Source organism: Dipodomys merriami, unplaced genomic scaffold (genome assembly GCF_024711535.1).
Source record: "Dipodomys merriami isolate MVZ:Mamm:240054 unplaced genomic scaffold, mDipMer1.0.p SCAF_3178, whole genome shotgun sequence".
NCBI classification, from domain to species: domain Eukaryota; kingdom Metazoa; phylum Chordata; class Mammalia; order Rodentia; family Heteromyidae; genus Dipodomys; species Dipodomys merriami.
Genome location: NW_027204691.1, coordinates 1 through 18968, shown reverse-complemented (window position 1 = coordinate 18968; position 18968 = coordinate 1). Strand labels below are relative to the sequence as shown.

At 38.0% G+C, this 18968-nt stretch overlaps 1 protein-coding gene across 1 annotated transcript; it reads left to right on the top strand.

The window, feature by feature from the left end:
* The first annotated feature begins 495 nt into the window (after window positions 1-495).
* On the top strand, window positions 496-18119 carry LOC138841362 (tetratricopeptide repeat protein 17-like). Its single transcript, XM_070042043.1, has 4 exons — window positions 496-678; window positions 9643-9813; window positions 17169-17428; window positions 17871-18119. The coding sequence occupies exons 1-4, from the start codon at window positions 630-632 to the stop codon at window positions 18102-18104; spliced, it is 714 nt and encodes a 237-aa protein (XP_069898144.1). The 5' UTR covers window positions 496-629; the 3' UTR covers window positions 18105-18119.
* The last annotated feature ends 849 nt before the right edge of the window (window positions 18120-18968 follow it).

Sequence of the window (18968 nt, the reverse complement as noted above, 5' to 3'; positions counted from 1 at the left end):
ACTTTAGATGGAGTAAAAAAAAAGCTACTGAAGAATATGTGGTATATGTATATAAGAGAACATGCAATGTGGTTCCATTTTTATGAAATTCAAAAACATACGAGGGTAGTTTATGGTGATAGATATAACAATGTAACAAAAGTGGTTTCTTTTGGGATGGAGTTGAGTTGTCCAAGGAACTACCAAGGACATAGGAAACTTTCTAAAAGTTTTATATCTTGAGGTGAGTGCCAGATACAGAAATGTATTCATTCATAAAATTTATTGAGTTACATACTTACAACTAGCATCCATTGTACTTTGTTTATTAGGTCAGTAAAAAGTACATTTACATGTGCTTCACAGTTTAGAATCGGCTGGTGTGAGTAAAACAGATAGTTGATAATAAACCTTTATGTGCAACTTAAGAGAAACCAAAATATGTATACTGCAAAGGTTTTGTAAATGCTAATTCATTAACACCTTTGATTTTCTTTTCTTTTTCTTTTTAGCCCCTGACCTTTTTGAGCCTGGGAAATGCTTACCTTGCTCTAAAGAATATCAGTGGGGCCCTTGAAGCTTTCAGACAGGCTTTGAAATTAACTACCAAATGCCCAGAATGTGAAAACAGCCTGAAGCTGATCCGCTGCATGCAGTTTTACCCTTTTCTGTACAACATCACCTCTTCTATTTGCAGTGGTAAGAAGTTGTTCCATGCTGACAAAATCATGAGCTCACCTAGAGTTTCTATTCTGATCAACAGAACATAGGAATGATTTTCTGAATTTCTCCAGAAAGACTTTAGATAGCTGGTGTAATTCTAGATATACAGGGGAAAAGCTAATTTATTACTTACTATGTGCTAATTTAATACTGTATAAAAGCTAATTTAGTACTTCAAGATACTAATAAGCTTAATTATCTCACAATACCTAATTAAGAAAGGCTAATTCAAGTAGATAGCATATTCATCTAGGGATGATAAATCTGTTTAATGATGACTGATATTTGAAGTAAAGGATAGATTTTTGTCAATTAAGTCAAAGTGTATAGTGAGACTGAAACAGTTCTGCATACACAGTCACAGCTCTTTACCTTTCAAAGAAGGTGATTCAGATCTTTACTGAACCTTTCAAATAGAAACCTACCACTAAGTGATACCCTTTCCCTTCTGTATCTTTCTCACTGCTCTGGGTACATATTCACATACTTAAGTTACCTACCTTGATAAAACTAATATCCAAACCTGTTGCAAACCAATCAATTCTATAGATTCATGATTTGCAGCTTAAAACAATTTTATATGTTCTTAAGCCTTTGGAGAAAAATGGTGCAGTTTGTGGTCCTCATATGTACAACCCATATGTCCTCATATGTACAACTCATATGTACAGTTAAGGCCTGTGCTTTATTGAGTTCTGCATAAGGATTGATGAAGATATCGACTGTGCATCAGTAACTCACACCTGTAATTGTAGATACTCAGGAGCTGAGATCTGAGAATTAGAGTTCAAAGCCAGCCTGGGAAGAAAAATATACAAGTAGCACATAAAGCTTAAGATTTATAGGAAGTTATACGATTGAATATCTTTTTCCAAAGTGCTTAGGAACGGAGATGTTTTAGCTTTAAAATTTTTTTTTTTAATTTTTAGATTATTAGAATATACATAGTGACATATCTTTTGAATGGGCTACAAGTCTAAACATGAAGTGGATTTTATGTTTTATATATAAATCACATAGAGGACAATTTATTAATGATATATTTAGTACACATGAGGTTTTGCTATAACTAAAAATGGTGCTTAGAAAGTTGAGAGAGAGAGAGAGAGAGAGAGAGTGTGTGTGTGTGTGTGTGTGTGTGTGTGTGTGTGTGTGTGTGTGTGTGTGTGTGTGTGTGTGTGTGTGTGTGTGTGTGTGTGTGTGTTGGTCTTGGGGCATGAACTCCAGGGCCTAGGTGGTGTGTGGGTATGGGTGTGTGTGGGTATGTGTGTGTGTGGGGGGGTATGGGTGTGTGTGTGTGGGTATGGGTGTGTGTGTGTGTGTGTGTGTGTGTGTGTGTGTGTGTGTGTGTGTGTGTGTGTGTGTGTGTGTGTGTGTGTGTGTGTGTGTGTGTGTGTGTGTGTGTGTGTGTGTGTGTGTGTGTGTGTGTGTGTGTGTGTGTGCTGGTCTTGGGGCTTGAACTCCAGGGCCTAGGTGGTGTCCCTGAGCTTTTTTGCTCAAGGTTGGCACTGTACCACTTGAGCCACAGCTCCACTTCTGCCTGGACTGGTTTCTAACCACATTTCTCAGATCCTGAGTAGTTAGGATTAGAGACAGGAGCCACTAGCACCTAGCTAAGATTTTGGAATTTCTATTAAGGATGCTCAACCAGTTTCAGTTTTCCCTTTTAAGGTAAATTGCTGTTAGATTAAACTGCAGAGTGTGAGTTCCTTTAGAGAAAACCATTAAGTAAAAATGATACGGGTTCTTGTGGAACATTCATAATAGTTGAGAAATGAATCAAGTATATGAGTTCTGGGCTTAACAGTTTAGAAAGGCCCGGTGGCTTCATTTTATCAGTGGCACTTTCTGTTAAATAATAGGAGCTATCTAGACTTAATTTAAATTTAGATAATGAAAGTAGTAAAGTGAATTCTGGATATAATTAAATTACTCTTACAGCCATAAGCATTGTTTCTATAATATAACTCATTTTATCTTGCCCAGTAATGACTAGAATAACTTCAAGGTAAGTAGAAAATGATACCAAGAATCATTCTTTAGAAAAAGATGTTAATAATAATAGAACACAAAGAAACACATGTTTAAATTTTTGTTTCTTGTTAGAAACACGGAAAAAGTAAATAGGTTTGAAACAAAATAGTAGGAGGCTTTGGTAGGTGTTTGAAGTCGTAGGAAAGTGGTAGTAGTAGTAGGAAGGTTTTGTAAGCCTAGCATATAATAGACACAAAGCAAATGGAGATGAATCTCCACACTGCACACTGAGTCTGATACTTAAAGAAGATTGAGACTAAGGGTAACAACTAAGCTGTCACTAGAAGTCAGCTCTGATGCACTAGCATGGCACCTGTGGAATAGCTAGCACAGCATTTGTGGAGTACTTAATGTGTATTGATTTAAAATAAGTTACAAATGTGTAGTCTCCCTGCATTATAACCTTATTACCACATTAATGTGTAAACAGTCCATGCTAGTGTTAGGTTTAATTAAGTCTCTGTAGTTTGTGAATACTAAATTAAGTTTCAGTTGTAGTTCATCCTCTCTGGTTTTGAGGACATCCACTAATTGGCATTGCTAATCATATTTTATGGTCACATATTTTACTTATCAGATGGGGAAGTTAGTAAGTACAAAGTGCTTGTACACACTAACCCTCAAAAACATATAGGACGAAGCCAAGTGCTGGTGGCTCATTCCTATAATCCTAGCTATTCATGAAACTGAGATCTGAGAATCATAGTTTGATGTCAGCCTAAGCAGACAAATCCAAGGGCCTCTTACCTCCAAAAAACAAACACAAAGCTGGAAATGGAGGTGTGGCTCAAGTCTTGGAGTGCCAGCTGTGAAGAAAAGAAGCCAAATGAGAGTGCAATGTCCTGAGTGCAGCCTAAGTACCAGCAGGTGCTTGTTTAATTGTTTGTTTGTTTGTGAATAAAAGATGTAATTTTATTTTAGAGTACAGGCTGGCTTGGAACTTGTTTTCTACTGCTCTTAAGTGCTGGGCTTACAAATGTTAAACCATTGTACCTAGTTGTAAGACCAGGTCTGTTTTATCTAGCTTCATCAAACAAGATACTTAAAAAAACAAATTCTACTGTAGCTCTACTTTAATCTTCTGATAAGGATAGAAAGGAATTAGCTTCTAGTTATATACATATAGGTATAGTAAGTTAGGTGAACTCACTGGTTTTTATCTTTATATCTATTTATGTATTTTTGTTTTTGTTGTTGTGCTAGGGTTAGAACTTGGGGCCTTCAGCTTTTGCTAATCAAGTACTCTACCATGTGAGCCATATCTCTAGCCCTTTTTGCTCTGGTTATTTGTATGTGTGTTTGCCAGTCCTGGGACTTCAACTCAGAGCCTGGGCACTAACCCTGAGATTCTTTTTCTCAAGGTAGTGCTCTACCACTTGAGCCACAGCACTACACTTGGCTTTTTCTGAGTAGTTAATGAAGATAAAAGATAGGGTATCATGGTTTTTCCTTGCCTGCCTGTCTTTGAATCAACAATCCTCAGATCTCAGCCTCCTAAATAGCTAGAATTACTGGCATAAGCCACCAGCCCCTGGCCCTTTGGCTATTTTTGACTGTGATTCTTCTATTATACTTAATGCCTTAGCTGGATGACGGGACTAAACCGCCATACCTAGCCTCAGGAAATATTTTACATTGGTTGTGAGACTGCTAACTAAGATGAATTCCCAGTTTAGGAATACTTTTTTAAAAAATGAGTGCTGAATATTTAAGCCCTTAATAGGTTAGGTCATTGGATAATCTCTTCTCAGTTCCCTGTCCTGAAGGAAACAAGCAGTTGTCCTGATAATCACTAGGAAAAAAGGCATTCATGAGATTTAAAATGTATATGACTGAGGACATCTGCTCTGTGTGTGTGTGTGTGTGTGTGTGTGTGTGTGTGTGTGTGTGTGTGTGTGTGTGTGTGTGTGTGTGTGTGTGTGTGTGTGTATGTGTGTGTGTGTACACATACATATACTAGTTCTGGTTTTCACTCCCTTTTTTGTTTAATTGTTAGGACTTATTGCTATCAATCTTACTAGCTTTATACTAAGCTCTCTGAATGGGATAATCTTAGTAATCTGCTAGTTTTTCTTAGCTGCTAGGGGCTAACATCTGTAATCCTAGCTACTCAGGTACCTGAGATCTTATGATCACAGTTTGAAGCCAGCCTGTGCAAAAAAGTCCATGAGACACTTATTTCCAATTAACCACCAAAAAAGTAGTAGAATGCTACCCTTAAGCTTAAAAGCTAAGAGACAGTGCCAATGCCCTGAGTTCAAGCCCCAGTACCTGCACAAAAACAATAACAACGACCACACGCGCACACACACTATCTGTAAAGGAGTTTAAACCTCTTTCTCTATCAGGCATTGCTTAATCCAGGTTGATCACAGGTATCTGAAGTAATGATCATGGAAAATGACTAGCAGCAGAACAAGTTTTAGGAAACCAAAACTATAGGTCAGTGGCAGCTGACAATGTACCTGGTATTGAACAAGGTTGTATTTCCTATGTGGTATGATCCTTTTTTCCACAGTGATTGGAAATACAGCTAGAGTAAACCCCAAAAGCATAAAGTAGCCATGTCAATGACAGTACATTGGTTTAAAAAACATGTTAAAAATTGAGAGAACAGGAGCTGGAAAGGTGGCTCAGTGGTAGAGTGCTTGCCTTGCATGCAGGAGGCCCTCGGTTTGATTCCTCAGCACCACATAAGCAGAAAAAGCCAGAAGTGGGGCTAAGGCTCAAGTGGTAGAGCACTAGCCTTGAGCTGAAGAGCTGAGGGACAGCACCCAGGCCCCGAGTTCAGGCCCCACGACCAACAAAAAAAAAAAAAAAAATTGAGAGAACACAAGTCAGATCCTGCAAACCCAGTTAACATGTACAGAGTGGTTGCTGAGGTGGAAGCGTCTGAGTGACTTTTATTTGATGATATAAAACAAAAGGGAAACATGGTTTTCACTTGATTTTGTGCATTGGCTATAAGCACTTAAAAGTAAGTAGATATGCCCAAATCTGAGAGTCTCCAATTTCATAGCTCTGCAGTGAGTTCTGTGTTAGGGAATTGGGGAACTTTGTTACTAAAATCCACAGGCTGTGCTGGAAATTGCAGGTACATTGGATATCTGTGGTAAACAAGTAGGTCTATTAACCTACTCACTGTGTGTTATCAATGAAAAGGAGAATTCCTGATGCTTATGTTTTCTTCCTTAAATGTAATTTGTAATTCCTGTAAGATATTCTTAAACTTGATCAGTTATAGAATAACTAGGGTTCTCACTTGAAGATGCTATCCTTAAAATGCCCTAAATCTAAGGAATGTTAAAGACTATTTTCTGTTACTCTGGGTCTCATATAACGTTCTTGCTATAGACAAGTAGGCAAATCTGCTCTCACATGTACTTGTGATTACAGGGCCCTTCCCCACCAACTACTCACTTGCAGTAAGAGAAAGGAGAGGCAACTGGTAAACCCTTACACTTATGGGTAGCAAGAAAAAAAATGTGCCTCCACCCCCTCCCCCATCTGTTTTTAAATTTATTCTAAGATTAGAATTGAATGAAGTAGAATACAGGGTTTTTCTTTTAATGCAGTTTTGTAGTTGAATCAGAAATGTGCTGTATTTAAACTCACAGACTCTTGAAGAAGTTTAACCCTTTATGAAATCTGTGGAAATTGTACCAAATCCTAGTATACAAGGACACCATTGTAAATAGTCTATTTACAGTACTACAATATTCTTGTCTCCATGTGTTTGCATGTTTTTGTTTGTTTTGCTGCTCTTACCCATAACCCTTACTCCCCACCAAAAGCACCTATTTGCTTTTCAAGGCCCAGTTCTATAATGACTTGCCTGATCCCCAAATTACTGGTAATTAAACCACTTCATTAACATTCTCTGAGCTTCTTAGGAGCAAGATCCAATCCCTTTCTTTTTATCATCGTGCTCCCTCTCACCTACCATGTGCTCTTAAACTCTTCCTCCAGTGGTTAGTAACAAAATGCACTTCAGTGACAAAGTAGCTGAGGATGTGTCTGATCTATTCAGAACACCTATGTAATAAATATGACAAAGAATAATTAAGTTGTTTACACCCATTATTTACCCAAACATGAACTCAGTATGCATGTAGATACATAGCTCTTTTTTTTAATGGCCCGGCTTCTACGATAGATGAGAAAAATAAGTCTTATCTACTATAAGCTCATACATCAAGTAAGTATTCTCTTATTGCTTAGTCTTCACTGTTTTTAATGAAAGTTAGGAACAAATACCCTGTTGTCTCCTGTTCAAAATTAACAGTGATGAGTAAATTAACAGCCATTCTATTAAGGTCTCAGTAAGCCTAAGGAAGTCTTGTCTCCTTAGCCTGTGGTCCTGCACACATCATGTACTGTGAACTGCCTACCTACTGTGTTACAGACTTTCAAAAAAATGAACAGGATTAAATTTTTGTAGTAGGAAGAGGATAGAGAAACAGAAAAGATGCAAGTAGGGATATGGGACATTACTTCAGAAAGCACAAAATTGTACTGAGTTCTGGTGTTACTGGCTTATCCTTGCTTTGGTAGTGTTAAGTTTTGTACTACCACTGTCAAAGTAGGGGAAAAAAAGCTTTACTCAGCATCTTTATCATCATTATTTCCTTTTGACTATTAAGTATAGTTAGGTTTATTTATTTCCCAATTAAGAGCTGTCTTTGACAAGTGTGCTGTTCTTCATAATGAATTATATTCAGTCAGTTGGGTGTATAGAATTCTTCTTTATTTTATTTTAATGTTCTTATATTTAGTTCCCCTGAACTTAATGCCTCATCCCAGATGGTGAAAACAGATATGGAGACAAATCAGCTACTATCTCTGTCCTTTTATAGGATAATCTGGAGAAAGAAAAACACAACCACATTAACTCTTCATGGACACATACACCACATCCTCTGTCCCTGTCATTGCCTCTGAAACACTGGAGAGAAGTCCTGGTACTATTTCTTTGCCCAACACCTTGTTGTTACTTGCCTAAAATACTGCTACCAGTTTTCTTTCTCTTAGGGATAGCACTGACTCACGGAAAGCCAAGGAACTTAGTGGTTAGATAGACCTGGTTCATATCTATTACTTACTTACTGTTACTTAGGCAGGTTATTTAATTTCCTTGAGAATTAGTTTGTGTATAAAGGAAGGATTAATAATACTTCAGGGTTTTTTTAATAAGGATTAAGTAGAAGGAAGAAACAAAACGTTGAGTAAGTATTGACTCCCTTCCTGTAGTTCCCCCTTTTGTAGACTATACCTGCTTCAAAATTCAACTTTTGCCTGCTCAGAGCTTTTCTCTGAAACTTGGAATGCCATATTTCCTATGTGCTGTGTGTTTTGTATTGACTGTCTTTCATATGGTTTCGAATCTACTCAAAAATCCTCATTTTCTGACATAGCTTTATTGTATTATGGTAGTCTCTGATATATGTGAATCCATAATTGGAAAATGAAAAGTGACTCACTAAGCATGTACTCTGAACTCATTCATTAGCAAAGATGTTGAGTCCATTGCTTTTTCTTAGCATGGTAAGGTATACTTACATTACAGAACCTAAAAGGGTACCATCAAATCCAGAAAAAGGCTTGTCTTGTTTTTCATTGGTTCAGAGAGCTTGATGGGATAACATATATCTCCTTTAGACAACATCCTCTAAAAAATAAACCTTTAGAGCACTATCCAATGTCCTGGTAGAGGAGAGGAATTACTTACACATTTTTAACCAAATAATTACCCTTTAATAGAAAGTCTAAGGCCTTCCAGGTAATATGTGTCTTCAGTAACATGGGAGAATATAAGAGAATGAAAACTCCCATTCAGCCAGCCAGATCATCTGGAATAAACCAGTTGCAAAGGAGAGCATGTCATAGGCAAGTTATTGACATACCAGACACAGCAGCCTGGTATTCCTTACCCAGAAAATAACCATCAAGTAGAGCTAAATAGTAGCATTTTGACCATATTAACAATTCCTTTTTTTTCCCCCTGTCAGTCATGGGGCTTGAACTCAGGACCTGGGTGCTGTCCTTGAGCTCTTTTTGCTCCAGGCTAGTGCTGTACCACTTTGAGCCACAGCACCATTTCCAGTTTTCTGGTGGTTAATTGGAGAGAAGAGTTTCATGGACTTTCCTGCCTGGGATGGCTTTGAACCATGATCCTCAGATCTCAGCCTCAGCCTCCTCAGTAGCACAGATTACAGGCATCTCATTGGCAAACTATAGGAGAGGTCAGTCTTACTATATGAGTTAGAAAGTTCCAAAGGGTGCTAGGATTCCATTTAAGATTTGGCATTTGCTTAGAAAAATCTTTATCCACTTGACCAGAGCTTATTTTCTAGGAAAAATAAAAAGGACCTTTGTTATGTTGCAGTCTTAAGGTGAAATCTCTGCCATCCTTCTCCTTTAATTCCTTGGTTGTTAATTTTTTCATAATCCCTAACCTTTTGGTCTATCTCATTTTAAGCTGTGATGCAAGAAAAGATATTTCTCTGCAGTTAGTCATCTTCCTTGGTTTTATTCCAGTATGAATCTGCCATCTCTCAATTTTGAAAAGCAAATGAAAGCTTGGTGATATTTTTTAAGTCAAGGAACTATGTCACAGACATCATAGATAGAATGAGGTCTTGAGACTTGTTCTTTGTTGCTAATCTCCAACCCCAGAAACACTGATTCTTGCAGTAGCACACCAACTGAAACTTCAGGTGCCAAACCTTGCATCACAATAATGGTCTGACCTTGGGTGTTCCCGTTCCCTGACTTGTGTGTGTTTGGCTGAAGAAAAACTACCACCATCATTGCCTTTTTACTCCTCTTGATGTTTTGGGACCTTGCATTATGGGGTAACATGAGAGATGTTTCTAATGTGCTTTATCTGTGTCTCTTGTCATTGAGGTCATTGTCATGAGAAAACCCTGGACAACAGCCATGACAAGCAGAAATATTTTGACAACTCCCAGTCACTGGATGCTGCTGAAGACGAGCCCTCTGAGAGAGGAACAGAGGCGGACACTGTACTCTCTGTTGAGGACTCAGGGAGGGACACGGGTGCTCTTAGACTTGAAAGTAAGTTGATTTGACCTGAGCTGTGCTTCTGGGGAAAAATCAACTCTCAAGCTTTAAGCATAGGCTTTTCTCTTCTTTGAAAGTGTGTTTCCCTCTTGTAACAGCCACTCGTGCTCTAGAATCATGAAGGTGACCCTCAGCTGATGAGGCTGAAGATAACCCAGCGTGTGAAAGTGCTCTTCATGTTTCCTTTTTTCCTCCTCTCCAGTCTCTCATTAACTCGAACAAATTTTATTCGTCAGTGTACCGGTCTTTCTTTGTAATGCCATTACGCTGTTGAGCCAGTCAACAAAAAAAGAACGTCAAATGTATTTATTTTAACCCAATAAAAATTTGAGGATTTTTTTAATGGGCATACATAGGTTGTATTAATATTCCACTTTGTGGTCCTATTTTGAGCTAATCTTAACGGTTCTCAGTAAGATTATCTCCCTGTTTAAAAGTACCAAAACAAACATCTTCTTTTTTATTATGCAACCTACCAGTTTTCTGCCCTTGGAATTAAGTACAACTTCCCATTTCTGAAGCTCTTGTCTTCTTCCCTCTAGGCTTCTAAAATTATTTGCTTTTGACTCTTGCCTGTCCTCAAACTTTCTTTATTAGTCTCCTTCACTTATTCTTTACTCTGCCTTCATTTGTTGGGTTATTCAGTATTCTAAGCTGATCTTCTTTTCTTCTCCTACTGTGTCTTACCACATGGTAACTTGATACCTGTATATACCAATGACTCAAAATTTCGATTTTCTCTACAACTCCGGATCTTATTTCCTCTTTTTAAGTGGATTCCTATCTTAGTGTGCCACAGGTACTTTAAATGTAACATAACCAAAGTTGAACTTGATTTTATTGTTTGCTGTATTTTCTGAACTGCTATTAATTCCTATATTCCTGGTCTCCTAATCTATCACAATTCAACCAGACACTACTTTGTCTGAATCTATCAGATCTTCATTTATTCTTTCTGCCATGGCCTGCATTCAAATAGTTTTGTCTGTGCTGTTAGCCTTTTAATTTTGTTCCCTGATTGTAGTCTGTTATATTATATATGGGGAGAGAGAGACAGTCAGAAAGGTATACATAAATGATAACAGAATTTCAAAAGCAGAAGTAGCTGCTGTTACCAATTTCTTATGTGTCCAAAGAGTTAATAAAATAGTTCTGCTCAGGTAAGTTTCCTAGTTTTCAATTTTTCAGTGGTTCTCCATTACCTATTGGAAGAATTAGTTTTCAATTTTTCAGTGGTTCTCCATTACCTATTGGAAGAAGTCAAATTAATGTGGGAAATGAGGTTAACTCCCCCTGCACTCCACCCTCCCTGTTCCCTGTCAACTGAGTCACCCAGCAGGAAGAACAGAGGAAGAATAACCTTTCACCTTTACTCTCATGCCATACTGCTTTGATCCTCCATGGCTTGCTCAATTTAGGAATGACCCTTATATATGATTTTCTGTAAAGAGAAAATGCTTTCACCTTTCCTAAATACAGTTCAAGTATCACCTGTTCTGTGATCATTCACAAAGATCTCTAGGCACATCTACCATCTTCTTCCTACTTTCTTCAAAGCACATTACTTACACCTTTAAATGCTTATATAGCTTGTCTCCCATTAGACTGTGTGTACCATGTCCACTGTAATTTGAATTCTTGTGTACAGTATTTGTTAATGCAATGTTGTATTTGTCTTATATATATTTGATTATTTACTTAATAATTACAAAATCTTTCTTCCCTCTAATATTATCTGTAAAAATGATGTCTAAAAGAAGCCAATTACACCTTAAAGGGAGAGAAGAAAGCTAGAATGCTAGAGTGAATGAAAACTGATGTTTGCAGTCACTTGAGAGAACTAGTTTAATATCTTTTATCAGAAACTATTGTTTTAAGAAAATTGTTTCCTTTAATTCCCAGTGATTAAACTGGTTGGCTAGTTTGTTAATTTGCAGTGGGCTTCCAGCCTCATGTCTGGCTGGCTGGCTGTCTCTCTGTCTCTGTCTCTCTCTGTCTCTCTCTCTCTTTTGTTCTCTCTCTCTCCTTTGTGCTGGTCCTAGGGCTTGAACTCAGGACCTGGGCAAGGTCCCTAAGCTTTTTTGCTCAGTGCTAGTGCTCTATCACTTGAGCCACCACTCTGCTTCTAGTTGTTTTGGTGGGTAATTGAAGAGAAGAGTCTCAAAGACTTTTCTACCCAGGCTGGCTTTGAACTACCTCTGTCCTCAGATCTTCCTCCTGAGTAGCTGGATTATAGATGTGAGTAATCCACCAGCACCCAGCTTTACGTCTTTTTTTTTTTTTTTTTGTATTAGAGTACTCATACAACATTAAAAGCATTTTGAAAAATCTTGTTTTGAAGAAAAATAAAAAATACAAGTAGTCCTCCAATAACCCTTATAATAAGTCTACTTTTTAGTATTTTAAAATGTATGAAGCATTATGAATTATGTGTCTTTTGTGATGTCGATACTATTAAGCCCACCTTATAGTTGAGAAAATTAGGAGGAGTTAGGTGCCATGTCAAGCTCTTCAGTAGGGGGAATAACAAAGTTTATCCTCAGACCTTCTAATACAGTGTTTTTTACCTGTGGTTTTCAGGATTAGGGGTTTGATGGGTTAAGATCTTAGTTTGTGGTAGTTTATTTTTTTAATGGAACTAACATCTAGTTCTACCATTATTTTATGAAACCAACTTTTTTTGATGGTACTGGAGATTGATTTTATGGTTGTTAGATACTCTACCACTTCAAACCACACCTCAGACTATGAAATAGGAATTTTTTTATTTTTTTTTATTTTTTTATTTTTGTCAGTTCAACTCGTGGGAATTGAACTCTGGGCTTGGGCGCTGCAGATCTCAGCATCCTGAGTAGCTAGGATTACAGGCGTGAGCCACCAGTACCCAGCTAAAATAGAATATTTTAATGTCACAAAAGTACAAAGTCTTCACAAGCATATGCACATAGTAGATGCACAGTAAACATCTGTTCAGTTAAAGGGAGCTAAAACATGTTTGCATAGAGTTATTGTCCTGTTTGTTTTCTAAGTTATCTTCTCCAACATCTGTTTCTCTTGCTATAATGGATAAAAGAAGAGTGCCACTAGGCTCATGATTGTTGTTTTCTACTCAGAAGTGAATCATTTCCCTACCTTCCTTAGTCTGGATAGTTGAACCTAAGTCTTTTGTATTTTCTGATTATTCATTGGACTTGAAATATGTATACCATTATTATTTATGCATTGTCTTCAGCAAATCTGCAGCTTTGCAATCTGTCTACAAACAAATCACTGCACTGAAAGAGAACACTAAAACTGCAGATGGTATTGCACAAAGGCCTTGTGTCAGTAGAATCTTAATTTGGAACAAAGTTTGTCTTAAGTCCTTGGTATACCCTCTGTTTTGCAAGACAAAGAGATGTATTGCTCTATAATGTCATTATCAAAGGCAAATGTGCCCTACTAGCCTTCAGAAACAATTTAGTATTCAAAACTATTGAGATGACTGGAACAAGGCTTCCTGGAGGAGTATTTTGAGTCATATTTTGAAGGAAGGACTTTGCTTTGCCATCAATTTGAGTATGTGGTCTTTAGCTCTGTTCCCTGCCCATATGTTTCATTGTGAATCTAGCACTCATCTGCCCATCCTTTATTAATAGTATTTCGTATCAAATACAGTCACCTTCTTTTACTCACTTTTCTTTACTGGCAGTAACCACAGCACATCATTCACTGGCAGGCATCATGACTCAGTTTCTTTCCAGATGACCCTTTCCACTTCCATTGATTCAAGCCTTTCGTAATATTAAACTAAAATATGACTACTCATTTCTAGATTTGCTTTGTGAAACTTAACGTCAGTCTTGTTTCTCATTTATCCTAGATCTCCTTAGGTGCCTGGAGATGATTATTGTTCCTGTCTCACCCCCTTCTTCATGTCCTCATTTCCTTTCAGCTAGATGACTGTTTACATCCTCAATTCTTTCAACAACTCTTGTTACAGTTGCTAGCCCCATCACCACTGTCAGACTAATTTCACTGGAGATTTTCAAAATCTTTCTAACAAAATATATTTCAAGCCTGGTTTTTGTGTTTTATGGTTAGTTTTGTTTTGTTTTTGTATTTTGGGGTTTTCAGTTAGGTTTTTTTAGATAGTATACTAGCAGCTTTCACAATTGGTTTGCCCTTGGTTTCTTCAATCCTTTTCTTTTCATGCAATTTCACATACATTCACCAAGTTTTTATTCTATGAATATTTTTGCTTTTGAAATTTCTTTTTTTTTTTTTTTGGCAGTCGTGGGGCTTGAACTCTGGGCTTGGGCGCAGCTCAAGGCGAGCACTCTACCACTTGAGCTACAACACCACTTCCAGCTTTTGAAATTTCTTAAACTGTAGTGCCTAAATTTAAACATGACTCTCCAGGTTTGTTTGGAATATTCCAAATTCATGCTAGGCTGCTTTTATTTTAATCACAGACACCTGTGCTTACATCATCCCCCACCACTTCTAGTCTCTATGATCCTTTTACTTTTGGAGGAGGACATTAAATTCTGGGCCTCACACTTATTACTTGAGCCCTTTTTGAGACCAAGCCATTTTTTACCTTCAGTCTTGTTTGTTTTTAGTTATTTTTCAGGTAGTCTCATGTTGGTTTTTCCTAGGGCTGGCCTCACACTGCAATTCTTACCTATGGCCTAGCACATAGCTAGGATCATAGGCACATGCTATTATGTCCAGCTTATTGATTAATAAAGTCTCCCTAACTTTCCCCTGTCTGGTCTCTAAGATATCTAACTTCTGAGCAGTTGGGATTACATACATTAGCCACTACAACCAGCCTACCTGTGGTTCTTGACAGATTGCCTTACACAACTCAAACTTAGCTGTCACTTTTACCAACACTCCAAGAAAAGAACGTGAACTTACATAAACCTCACTGTGGGTACTCATGTTCTGTTCAACGTCACAATATTTATTCTTCTTTTCCCAGTGTGAAAATGGTGCCTAAAAAATAGAGATGTGGGTCTCACGCTCTGTGTTTTCAGTTTATATCATGCCATCTGTCCCACAGACAGGAGGCCTGAGATTACTTCTTGCTTCAGACATAATTTAGAACATTCTGAGATTTCTGTGCAATCCATACTTCTTACCATAGCAGAATCTGTTTTTCCCATTGTGGAAGAGAGTTGCAAAGGGAAGTGGTCTGCACAAGAAGCCCCACATAGGATAGATCTCCAGATACATTCCTTGTTTCATGGGTTGTAGAATGACGTGCCAAGCACATTGCTAGACATGTAACAGAGTATGATACAAGTTCATGGACAGAGTCTGAAATTTCAGCCCTGTCTTGTTGCCCTCTCTTAACTGCATTGCCTGTCAATAACATTTGCTTTTGTGCACGCATGCACGGTCCCAGAACTTGAACTCAAGGCCTTAAACTCACATGACTTGCTTGTTCATAGTTTGGCTCTACTACTTGAGCCACACCTCCAGCTCAACTTTTTGCTGGCTATTTTGGAGATAGAGTCTCACAGACTTTTTTTCCCCAGGCTGGCATTAGACTTCAGTCATCCAGATTTTAGCCTTCTGAGTAGCTAAGTAGGAGTGTGAGGCACCAGCAACGCGCCAAGAACTTTTAGATTATAAGAGTGTCAGATATGATGCTAAAGGTAGGATGATTCACTTGTTGCTTACCATTCAGCTCAGTTGACAGTACATTAACACATGACAAGATGCGTTAGACTGTAAGAGTTTAGAATCTTGTCAGGAGGGCAAGGTAGAAGCAGGAGCAGCAAACTCTCAAGAACCTCAAAAACCAGACTGTTTTGGGGTTCCCATTAGTTCCTTCCATAGCTGTGTCTGCTGTGTGCCAACTCACACTATTGTAGCACCTGAGGCCAACACTAGAAGTTATATTTATACTACCAACCACATCATTTAAGCAGGTAACCAACCACTTGTGTCTGAGTATCTTACAGAGTATCAGCAAACCATCGCGCTTGTTTCAAAACTCAATTTTAAAGTAATAAGTACCAAAAGCAGTAGAAACAATAACAGTGATTTTAGAAAATCTAAAAAGAAATTACTTGAAAAGATAGCAGTACGTTTTGTAGTCACTTGGTCATAAATGATGAGCTCAATAGTTTGTTAGTTTTTGTTGTTGTTGTTGTTTTCCTAAGAGAGAACAACTTGTGTTTATCCCACTATCTAACATCAAGCACTAGGGAGAGAAGGAAGAGACGGCACCAGCACTGAAGTGTCACTGTTGATTTGTGAGTGGCTCAGAGTTTTAAGTGTTTGCAGCTACAATGGTCAGTTGTGCTTATGTCCTCAGAGACTGATAGTGGTATTTCTCAGGTTAATCTGGTTATATGTGTTTGAGGGTTTTGACATTGGCCAGAGCAGGCTGGACTTGCCAACAATAGAAGTTGCAATTCCAACTGGAATAGCAGCCTGGCACTGTGGGAGTTGTCAACCCAGAGTGCTCAGGTTATCTAGTGGCTGCATGTTAAAAAAGGAGGCATTATTGTCATTTCTTTTTGTACTCCATCACTTCCAAAAAAGATTAGAGATGTCTTTCATGGAGCACATAATATAAAATGCAGCCATTAATTCAAAATAAAGAACAAAAGTTAATGTCACCAAGACATGAGAAAAAAGAAAACATTCTGTTAAGACTCTTGGCCTAACCTTAGGAGTCTCATTATTATCTAAGCACAGAGGGAACCTGGAGGGGTATGTATCCTTAGGAGAGATTTTTTGCTAGAACATTGTCTTTTGAGAAATTCATGGAAGTCTTTATATATACTTCAGCAGCATCAATGATACCTCAGTAGCCATTTTAGGAAGAATTTGTATCAGTATAGTGCTACTTCTTACATCTGCCATTAGGAAAATAGGAGTCTTCATCTGGAATTAGGTTTCCATTAAGCCATTTATTTGTTCAGTTCAGACAATTAAGCAGCTCTCAGGTGGGACACACACCTATATTTCATGAAGTTGCATAAAGCTTCAAGCATCCAAGCTTTATGTTCTTTATTAGATAAATAACAAAGTTTATCTTTTCCATCTTACATACAAAGCAAGTGAATCTTCTCTCAAAATCTATGTAGACTGTAGCTCTCTCCTTGCTCACTGGTGATATGATCCATGACTGCCTGTCACCTAGCGATTGCCATTGTTCTCAGCAGGCTTTTGGCAAAAGCTCATGACAAAGATGATACTCAGTTGTGAATTTTGAAGATGCTGAATGGTATTTGTAAGAAGATAGGCTATAGAAGTGCTTTTGAGCGGAGCTGAAATCAAACTAAAAGCAAGATTTGAGTGCATGCTGTATATCTGTTAATAACATGCTAGTTCTTGAATTTCAGGTACAGTGGTTGAAGAAAGCAATGGCTCTGATGAGATGGAGAATTCAGATGAAACACAGATGTCAGAAGAGATACTGGCTTTGGTGGATGAGTTTCAACAGGCATGGCCTCTGGAAGGCTTCGGGGGAGCACTAGAAATGAAGGGGCGGCGTCTAGACTTGCAGGGAATACGGGTGCTGAAGAAGGGTCCTCAGGATGGAGTAGCCAAAAGCTCTTGCTTTGGGGACTGTAGAAGTGAAGACGATGAAGCCACAGAATGGGTACGATTTTGCCAATTCAGTCCTTGGGATAATTAGCCAAGCTCAGCAACTCGTGATATGCAAGGGTAAAGTGGTTGTTGGCAATATGACACTATTTAGCTTCACATTCTGGGACCACATTCACATTAGAATTGTCTTCCAGGGAGCATTTCAGTGTGCTTAGCCAGCTCTTTGGGGAGGTGAGAAGAATGGAAGAGGTGTGAAACCATATTCAAATCCTGTAAACTTGAAGGAACTATCCTCATCAGATGTCTTTATTTTCAGTGCTCTCTATACACTCCTTGAGACTAAATGGTTTTGGTCGTTTCACTGACCATTTTTCGTTTAGACCTCTTAAAACTTAAACTTGGGTAGGTGTGGCTCAGGAGCCAGAGGGGAGGTAGAGTGAGTGACAGAGTTTCTCATTGGTCTCATTTGCCTGTAACATGTTTCTTTTCCCCAGATCACATTCCAAGTCAAACGTGTAAAAAAACCCAAAGGAGATCATAAAAAAACTCCTGTGAAAAAGATAGAATCTCATCAAGCAGAAAATGGACATCGTTACCAAGCAAACCTAGAGATCACTGGCCCAAAGGTAGCATCTCCTGGACCACAAGGTAAAGGAGAATTTAGGATGCTAATTTCTTCCCTCATGTTTCATTTCTGCATTTCTCATAAGGCATGTGTGTATGACTGAGTAGTTCAGATAAGAAGATAAAAGGGCAGTATCAGTCATTGGTATGAAAATTTTATTTTGATATTTACTTGCTATTTAAGTATTGGCTTATATTTTTATCACATGAAGCTTAACTATCCTATAGATATTTTTACATTACAATCCATTGTGATACATACAGGTGTTGATTTAAAACACATGAGTGCAAGTACCAGTTCTGCTATTTTATCTTCCTGTTCCTTATTTTTCTTACCTATAAAATGAGACTAATCACCTCTTCTCTACCTTATAAAGATTAGTCTCAATTCTAAGAATTATGAAGAATTATAACACTTTTATATATTTGAAGGACTTTAAATTCACTAGGAACCTTATAGCACAATAAATAATAACTAGTATGCTTTTTGTAGGTCAGACAAAAAGTATTGGGTAAATGTTTTAGAACTGCTTTGCAGAAATGGAAACATAAATGTCAGGTTTGGAGAACATAAATGTCAGATTTGACATGTACTTTTAGGGGTTCCTAGTAGTCCTGAAGCCCATCTCTGAGCTCCAGACACCTAAATCTCTCTTTTGTAGTGCTTAATAATGGTGATAAAATTACTTTTGAAAAAAAATTTTAAAAAAATTTTTTGTGTGCCAATACTAATACTGCAGCTTGAGCTCAAGCCTCTCACTCTCTCTCAGCTTTTGCGCTCACAGCTCTCACTCATCTTTTTCATACAACCAGTGCTCTACCACTTGAGCTATGCCCCCACTTCTGGCTTTTTGATAGTTAATTGAAGATAAGAGCCTCATGCATTTGTCTGCCTTGGGCTGTCTTTGAACCAAGAATCTCAGATCTCAGCTTCTTTAGGCATACACAACCAGTACCAGGCTGTTATA